This window comes from Galeopterus variegatus, unplaced genomic scaffold (assembly GCF_000696425.1).
Source record: "Galeopterus variegatus unplaced genomic scaffold, G_variegatus-3.0.2 Scaffold1677, whole genome shotgun sequence".
Taxonomy (NCBI): domain Eukaryota; kingdom Metazoa; phylum Chordata; class Mammalia; order Dermoptera; family Cynocephalidae; genus Galeopterus; species Galeopterus variegatus.
The window spans coordinates 110,029-118,985 of record NW_007727788.1 but is presented as its reverse complement, the minus strand read 5'-3'; the positions used below and the strand labels follow the sequence as shown (position 1 = coordinate 118,985).

The window sequence follows — 8,957 nt, the reverse complement described above, 5'->3', positions numbered from 1 at the left end:
TTCATCGGCGTCCCAGGGCACCCTCCCGCCCCGCTGCCGCCCCCAAGCATCCCTGGCCCGCGGCCCAGCAGCATCTCTGCACCCTCTGAGGCCGAGCCCCCGAGCTCCCGGAAGTTGCAGTCCTCAGCCTCCACCTTCCTCTCTCCAGGTAAGAGGGCCCTGGTGTTGGGCTTGACGGACCTGAGGAAGGGGCCACCCTGACCAGTGCCATGGCTGTTGACCCTGCTGCTGGTCTCTGCCTGCCTCTCACTGGCGTCTTTATGAAGCTTTTCCAGGCTCCCAGACCCAATCGGAGCCTGAGCTCGGCCCCGTCCCAAGCCCTGCTTCCCTCCAGCCACCACTACCATCTCCAGCCCCTTCTTCTACCAAGGTAGGTGCCCCCTGCCCCCCAGAGAAAGTTCGAGACAAGGAGAAAGAAAGCCTTTGGTGCACTGCGGATTCCCTGTCAGCCAAGCCGGGTCAGCTGGGAGGCAGCTGGGGCAGGGGGATCTTGTGGCCTTGGGCAGAGGGGAGAAGACAGGGACCTCACCTGATCCAGGGTCTCTTCCCACAGCCAAGGCCAGAGAGCCCAGTGTCCCTCCTGCAGGGGGCCCACCCCTCTCCGTTGTGCTGGCCCCTCTGTGAGATTTCCCAGGGCACCCACAACTTCTCAGACGATCTCAAGATCGGGGAGGGCGGCTTTGGGTGCGTGTACCGGGCAGTGATGAGGAACACGGTGTACGCTGTGAAGAGGCTGAAGGAGGTGGGTGTAGCATCCCAGTGAAGACCCTGGAAGGCCAGTAGCCAACCCTCAGTTCTCCAGCCCTTCCCTCTTGGCTTCCCCACGCAACTCTTTCAGCCCTCTGATTCCAGTTCAAGGTCCCCGGCCCCTCGGTTCTCTGGGCCTCAGACAGGTGGCATTGGAAGTGGCCGGCAAGCCTCGGCTGCAGGAGCCTCACACTGTCCATTTTCCCTGCCCCCTTCACCACACCCCGGGGCTGCAGGACGCTGACCTAGAGTGGACTTCGGTGAAGCAGAGCTTCCTCACCGAGGTGGAGCAGCTGTCGAGGTGAGCCTGGGGATCCCCCCCCTGGCTGGGGCATAGGGAGAGCCGCAGCAGGGCCACAGCAGGCTCTAGGACTGAATGCCACAGGACCTGGCTCCCTTGGGCCCCTGAAGCCTGCCAGGCCCAGCCTAGCTGAGGGACCAGTAAGGACTGGCCACCCAGTCTGGCCAGATGGAAAGTATAGTGGGGCCAGGGGGCCAGAGTGCTCAGGCCCCACTTTTTCAAATAGGTTTCGTCACCCAAACATTGTGGACTTTTCTGGCTACTGTGCTCAGAGTGGCTTCTACTGCCTTGTCTACGGCTTTCTGCCGAACGGCTCCCTGGAAGACCGTCTTCACTTCCAGGTAGGCTCACCTGGCCTGACACTCTTCCCCGGCCCCGCAGCACTCTTGGCACCTGGGCAGAGCTGGGCACATGGGGTGGGGGCAGCGTGGGGCTCTGAGCCTTCGTGAGTGGGTCCTGCTGGCAGGCAGGGCTTGGGCCTCCAGCTCCCCTACAGCTCTTAGCTCAGGACTGGGCCCCAGCTGGACCACCGTTTTCTACAGAACTCTTTCCCATGGCCTCTCCGTGGCTGCTCCTCTAAAAGGGGGATTCTTGACTCAAGCTCCTACCCTGTGCGAGCAGAGTAGCTGAAGGATCTTGTCAGCAAAAATGCTTGAGGAAAGGTGGCCAGTGGGCAGCAGGCTGTGCATCTGAACCCAAGACTTGGCCCATCCGAGTGAGGTACCCCAGAGACACCAGGGCTAAGCGCACAGGGCAAGAGCTTCTTTGCCTTTTACCTAAGCTCTGTTGGGGCAGGGTGGATGAAGGCCTTCCACAACTTCCTGACTCTAGAGACAAAGTAATGAACTCTGGGAGCAGAGGCGCATCGGATTCTGTCACGAATCCCAAGAACGCGTTCCCCAGCCATTTTCCCAGCTTTGGAGGGCTCCACGAGGCACTGGAGTACCATAGTCTCTGCCTGCTTGTGAATTAGGTCATGGAGATCTTGCTCCTTGTTTTCCAGAAGGGGAAACAGGCCCAGACGGTGAAGTGACTTGTTCCAGGCCATGCAGTGACAGGTGGAGGGAGAGTTGGGGGTCAAGGAACAGCCGCCCCCCAGCCTCCTCTATGTCTCTTTGCTGCTACAGACCCAGGGCTGTCCCCCTCTCTCCTGGCCTCAGCGACTGGACATCCTTCTGGGCACAGCCCGGGCACTTCAGTTTTTACACCAGAACAGCCCCAGCCTCATCCACGGAGACATCAAGAGGTGAGGAGGGGCCGTGCCCTGGCCTGCTGGTGTGGGGGACGGATGCAGCCTGGATTTCAAAGCCCAAGTGGCCTGGGGGCTGCTGTGGGCAAGGCGCTGGCTTGGCAGCTTGAGTCCAGTTTCGTCAGGGCCGGACTGACGCCACTCTCTCCCGTCCCCAAGTTCCAATGTCCTTCTAGATGAGAGACTGATGCCCAAATTGGGAGACTTTGGCCTGGCCCGTTTCAGCCGCTTTGCCGGGGCCAACCCCAGCCAGAGCAGTGCCGTGGCCCGGACACGGACTGTGCGGGGCACCCTGGCCTACCTGCCCGAGGAGTACATCAAGACGGGGAGGCTGGCTGTGGACACTGATACCTTCAGCTTTGGGGTGGTGAGCCGCTGGCCCTCCGTCCCTTGCAGGGTCCCCTTCCTCACTCTGCACCTAATTTTGTGTTTGTAATTTCACATTCTTTTTCTTCAAGTGGGCCCTCCAAATCGCCTAAGCTTCAGTCTCATAACACATAGCCTTGTCCCTGTTGGGAGCCAGTCCTCATGTGCCCGTTCCCGGGCTGTACCCCTGTCAGCCCCGAACCATGTCCACCCCAGAGGCCTCTGCAGGCAACTCCTCCCTGCCAAGGCCTAGGGTGACACCATCGCAGAAGCCACTGCTATGTTGTCCACCCTGCCTCCTCTCCAGGTAGTGCTGGAGACCCTGACTGGCCAGAGGGCTGTGAGGACGCATGGTGCCAGGACCAAGTATCTGGTGAGCCTCCTGAGGCAGGGCAGAGAGGTGCTGCTCCTGGCAGCCAACAGGTGCAGCCCCAGAGGGTGGATGATCCAGAACGCAGCGCCCCACAGAAGCCTGCCTTTGCTGCTGCTGACTCATCTTTGAAAGTGGGCAGGGCCCCTAATAGCCTCCTTTACCTTGCCGAGGAGAACCCTGTCTGTCTTCCCTAGATGCCATGGGCAGGGGCAGGGGAGCAGTCCCCGGGTGCAGGGGCCTGGGTCAGGCAGTGCTGCAGAATCGGGTGGCTCTGAGAAGCCTTCCCCTGGGCCCCATCAGGCAAGCCGCAGGCGGACAAACGCTCTGTACTGGGAACAGGTCTGAGCTGCCCTCACACCCCTACTCCTTCATTTGTCTGCCTTTCCATAGACGGGGATGGGGCCAAGACACAGAAGACCTGGGTTCTAGTCCCAGTTTGACAGTGGCCTTGTAGCAAATTCTTCCTGCTCCCCACTGGGACTCAGTTTCCCCATATGCAAAACAGACTTAACACACGTGAAGCGCTCAGACAGTTTCTAGGCCCAGAACATGCTTGGCCAGTGTTTGCTCTTCACTGTTTTTTGGCAGCTGGCCGGTATGGGGACACTCTTCACTTTTCACAAACTTGTACACATCCTGCTGCCTCTTCTGCTGGCTGGGCTCCTGCTGTCCGTTAGGGCGTCTCAGCAGGGACTCAGCTCAGCTGAGAATACACGTGCCAGACTTGACCCTTCCTTCCTTCACTTTCTGCAGCCGTCAGCGCGTCCTGCTGGTGCTGTCTCTAGAGCTGGCCCTGACTTGGGCTTCTCTCCACTGTCACCATCACTGCCCTGGAGAAGCATAGCATCTCAGGGGTCTTTCTTTGGTCTTCTTTGGACCCTTCTCATTTGTTCTCCATCTGCAGCCAAAGTGACCTTTCAGAAAGCTCCTTTGCCATCCCACTGCTCTTGGGATGAAGGCCCAATCCCTTAATGTGGCATGACCCCACCACTCCCCAGGTCCCCTGTACTTGGGGAGCTCCCTGCTGCCTGCCCCAGGACTTTCGTATGTGCCATTCCCTGTACCTTAAAGACCACCACCCACCCAGGTGGTTTCTTCTGGTCTGTCGTGGCCTCTGGTCATGTTTGCACCCCTGGGGTATCTCTTTGCAGGGGGTTCCCCTTAGCTCTGCCCTCTCTGGCTAGTTTATACCTTCAGATTCCAGCTCAAGTGCCACTTGCTCAGGACCCTGTTGAATGCCCTGGGGGCCTCTTCAACAATTTGATAGGCTTGTTGGTGTTTGCCCCACCAGGAAGTCAGCTCTGTGAAGCCAGAGTCCAGGATGTTCTGTTTGTCGTCATATCCCTAGAGGCGGGGGCAGCACTGGGCATGCAGTGGGTGTTTAATAAATCCATAAAAAGAAGACCACAGGGGCCGGCCCGGTGGCGCACTGGATAGTGCGCCGCTTGGGAAGCGCAGCGGCGCTCCCGCCCGAGGGTTCGGATCCCACATACAGACCGGTTCCCGCTCACTGGCTGAGCGAGGCGCGGGAGCAACACCAAAGGTTGCAATCCCGTGGCCGGTCCCGGTCCGGTACGGAGGATTAGGAAAGGCCAGGAGCTTAAAAGACAAAAAAAAAAAAAAAAAAAAAAAGAAGACCACAGGATTGAGTGACAAGGGTCTGGGAAATGCAGCTGAAGGTAAGGCCACCTGGTGGCCATGCTTACAATATCTGTCCCACAGAAAGACCTGGTTGAAGAGGAAGCTGAGGAGGCCGGGGTGGTCCTGAAAAGCACCCAGACCACACTTCAAGCGGGTCTGGCCGCAGATGCCTGGGCTGCTCCCATTGCTACCCAGATCTACAAGAAGCACCTGGACCCCAGGCCCGGGCCGTGCCCACCTGAGTTGGGCCTGGCCCTGGGTCGGCTGGCTTGCTGCTGCCTGCACCGCCGGGCCAAGAGGAGACCCGCCATGACTCAGGTAGCCCTAGGGGGGTGGGAAGCAGTTTAGAAGCCAGCTGCATAAGAATGGGGTGGCCAGCTAGAGACCCCACCTTCCTGACCCTGCTCTGTAGTGACCAAACACAGCACCTGCCAGGCCTCTTTCTGAAGATGAGCCTCCAGATATTCCTTGCTAGCAGTTTGGTTCTGCTTGGGGCAGTGCCCCCCTGAGCTCAGGTCCAGTGTGGTCCTGCTTTGCTGGGTGGGCCTCTGACCCCACTTCACATGGATAGAGGGAGAGGGCTCTATCACGCCCCCTGCTGGGTGTACTGTGCCACTGCGTCTGCCCTTTTCTGTCCCCTCCATGTTCCCCCCCACCTCTTCCCTCCTGTTGACAGTTGAGAATAGAGAAGCCCCATTTGAGGGCAGCAGGACAGTGAGATTCACTTTCTAGACGAGAAAGAGAGGCCGTTCTCAGTCCTTGGCTTTGGTGGCTGTGACTCCTAGCACTCCTTGTGACAGGGACAAAGCTTTCCCAGCTGAAAGGTGTGCCGGCTTAGTGGTTCCTACAGCCCCCAGGGCAGCTGTTCAGGGCCTGGGGTAGCAATCTGAGGCTGGGCGCCAGTCCTGGGCAACCTGGCGCAGCCTTTGGTTTGAGCAAGGGGTGCTGGGCTGTGCGGCAAACCCCGCCCAGGGCATCGGCCCTGCTCGCACTGAGCCTCTTTTCTCTCCTCAAAGGTGTACGAGAGGCTGGAGGAGCTGCAGGCAGCAGCGGCAAGGCCACCCTGGGAGCTAGAAGCCGCCAGCCGCAGCCCCCCTTCCCCACAAGAGAACTCCTATGTGTCCACCATCGGCAGTGCCCAGAGCGGGGGTGTCCCATGGCAGCCCCTGGCAGTGCTCCCAGGAGCCGCGGCCCAGGCTGCAGAACCGCTCCCAAGAGGCCCCAACCAGCCCGTGGAGAGTGATGAGAGCGTGTCCAGCCTCTCTGCTGCCCTGCACTCCTGGCACTTGACCCCAAGCTGCCCCCCAGGCCTGGCACCCCTCAGGGAGGCTGGCTGTCCTCAAGGGGGTACCACTGGAGAGTCGAGCTGGGGCAGTGGCCCAGGGCTCCGGCCCACAGCCATGGAAGGTAGCTAGGGTAACAAGTCCCAATACTCCCCACCCTAGCCTTCTGGAAGGAGAGAACTAGGGCCAGCTGTTCAGCTCACTATGGCCTTAGTAAGCTCGAGGCCACAGAAAGGGACCCAGAGAGTAGCCTGTTGGCATCTCGTTTCAGCCCCCCAGGTTGTGCCCCACTCCCCCTTTAGTGGATTAGGAAAGGCCAGGAGCTTGCGTCCTAGCCCTTCTCCCTGCCCCAGTCCCGAAAGCCAGGAACAAGGAAGGCTCTGTCTAGGGCCGGACTCCCGGCCTAGCCCGAGAGCTGGGCCCGTGGTGTGGCCCCGTCCCGGCCCACTTCAGAGTTCACTGAGGAATTCTGTGCTGAGGCCAGGATGGCAGGGTGCTAGGCTGGGGCTGGGAAGACTTGTGAGGCTGGAAGTGTCACCAAGCAGTTCCCAGGGACAGCTAAGAGGATGCTATCTCCATCCCAGGAACGCCCCTGGGCAGCTCCGTGTCATCATCGTCAGCGCCACCACAGATTGTCATCAACCCAGCCCGACAGAAGATGGTGCAGAAGCTGGCCCTGTATGAGGATGGGATCCTGGACAGCCTGCAGCTGCTATCGTCAAGCTCCCTCCCAGGTACCCAGGGACTGCTCCGACTCTGCTTTCTGGGCACCAGCACCCAGAAGAGCCCCCTGCATCCCCCTCCCGTGTACACTGCAGCCTGACGGCTGGCCTCTGGGGTTGCTCAGACACGCTTCCTTTTGCCAACCACAAACAGCAGAGCATTTGTTCTGAGTGGTGAGGCCCCTGCTTACCAAGGGCACGGGACAGCCAGGCAGGCCACTCCCTTTAACCATGGCTGGAAGCCCAGTCCGCCCCCACACCTCCCTTAGGAATACCCTGTCCCAGCTCCCTCCTCTCCTGACGACAGCATCTTCCTTTCGCCTGAGGGTGCCAGCCTCCCTCACGCCTCCAGAACATAGAGATCCCCAGTAGGAACTTTCTATTCCAGGTATTATTTGAAGAGCCAGTGCTTAGGGATCAAAACGCCCTATTCCAGATAGCGCCCCAAGAGCTGAGGAGGAGGTGTGGCCCAGCCCTCGGGCCGGGAGCCCCCCGCCCCCGTGTGTTAGGTGGCATTTCTCTCTCTCTTCCCTAGGCTTGGACCTGGAACGCAAAGACAGGCAGGGGCCCGAAGAGAGTGATGAATTTCAGAGCTGATTTGTTCACATGGGCAGATTCCCCAAACCTGGAAGTCAAAGTTCTCATGGTCACAAGTTCTCATGGTGCGCGAACCCTTGGCAGCCCACAGGCAGCGGGGGTGAGGCCCCGACCTCAAAAGGGAGAAAAGGTGGTGGCCCCTGCTGCTGTAGGGGCATGGGCACAGGCAGGGCTCAGGGCCAGCTGGGCAGGCTGCTGAAAGCCACTGATAGGACAAGACACCTCAGAGGCCTGCCTGCAGTCCAGCGTCTAGCGGGTGGGGTGGTGCATGTGGGAAAGCTGCTGGCTGCACAGGCCGGACAGGAGAGGCCAGTGTGGCTGCTGGTGCAATGGGGTGGAGCAGGGAGCCAGGCAGGGCATCTGCAGCCCAGGCCTGCAGCAGCAGCCCTTAGCCCATCTCTGGACTTTCCTGAAGCCCTGAGGGAAAGCAGCCACTCTGAACAACAGAGCAGATGAGGCCCAGGCCCTCCACTTGCTTATAATTTGGAAAAGAGAAGTATGGCTGTCCTATGGTTCAGTCCACTAGTAAGAAGCAAAAGTTCTGAGATCCCCCAGAGTCCAGCAGCACCCCCCTCGGGCCAGTGTCTGCAGGCCTCACTGGGAGACCAGTGAGCTAGCCTACTGTGACTGTGACTGCCTGCCAGCCAGGCCACCCCTAGGCGCTACCGATGGCCTCCAAGCCAAATCAGGCTCCAGAGGCCACAGGCTCAGGCCCAGGCACTGACTGTGGCAGAGGGACCACTACTCAAGGTCCAGCTAGGCCCAAGCCTTGAGTTACCCAGACGGTGAGAAGCCCCAAGAAGGAAGGAAGTTGGGAGCAAGGCAAAGAGGGAAGGGGAACCTTTTCAGGAAAAAAAAAAAGTGACTTCGTTTTTTAGAAGCAAGTCAGGTTTTGTGTAACCGAGCGCCCTCTTGAGCATCTTTGGAAGTAGCCCAGGGCTGTAGCACAGGCTTCCAATGAGTCTGTGTTCACAATCATTAGTCACACTACATGCCCCATGAAGCTAGATGTTGGTGAGTCCAAGTTATCCTTGAGTAATAAAAATTGACGTTTTGATCTGTGGCTGTACTTGTGGAGTTCATTGTACTGCGAACTTTGAGCTTTGCGAATGCTTTGCTTTTTTTCTTTTGTTTCTTTGGTTTTTGGGTTTTTGGCAGCTGACTGGCACAGGGATCCAAGCTGGTTTTTTACTTTTATTTTTTTATGATGAATGCCAGAAGGCTCCCAGTGCTTTACACCTCAGGTTTCTTGAGTGTCCAACCAAAACGCCAGACCCCCCCACCCCTGCAGGCTCGTTTCCACTCCCAGTTAGCCACAGCCAGACTGGTGGCAGATCCACAGCACTACTACCCAGTACTTCACGTGCCATTTAGTTTTTCCTGATGTATTTCATGTTTTTTGATGCTATTGTAGATGGAATCTGTATTAGTCAGGGTTCTCCAGAGAGACAGAACCAATAGGATATGTTATAAATAGATGAGAGGGGATTTATTAGGGGAATTAGCTCGCACGACTGAAGAGGAGTCCCACGACAGGCCATCTGCAGACTGAAGGCCTCAGAACCAGGGAAGCCAGTCATGTCCTTGGCGTAACTCTGGAACCCAAAAGCTGAAGAGTCTCAAGGTCTGATGTTCATGGACAGGAGAGCAGAATGTATCCCAGCTCCAGCAGATAGAG

General features: G+C 58.5%; 1 protein-coding gene across 1 annotated transcript in view; it reads left to right on the top strand.

Annotated features, from left to right (window-relative positions):
• IRAK1 (interleukin-1 receptor-associated kinase 1) overlaps positions 1-8,342 on the top strand; it is a 9,629-nt gene extending 1,287 nt beyond the window's left edge. The window contains exons 3-14 of the mRNA XM_008578415.1: positions 17-148; positions 267-370; positions 554-742; positions 984-1,048; positions 1,275-1,389; positions 2,176-2,294; positions 2,457-2,664; positions 2,971-3,036; positions 4,759-4,995; positions 5,694-6,084; positions 6,545-6,694; positions 7,218-8,342. Coding sequence (XP_008576637.1) covers positions 17-148; positions 267-370; positions 554-742; positions 984-1,048; positions 1,275-1,389; positions 2,176-2,294; positions 2,457-2,664; positions 2,971-3,036; positions 4,759-4,995; positions 5,694-6,084; positions 6,545-6,694; positions 7,218-7,279 — 1,838 coding nt within the window. The 3' untranslated portion in view covers positions 7,280-8,342. The remainder of the gene's footprint in view (positions 1-16; positions 149-266; positions 371-553; positions 743-983; positions 1,049-1,274; positions 1,390-2,175; positions 2,295-2,456; positions 2,665-2,970; positions 3,037-4,758; positions 4,996-5,693; positions 6,085-6,544; positions 6,695-7,217) is intronic.
• Positions 8,343-8,957: the final 615 nt, after the last annotated feature.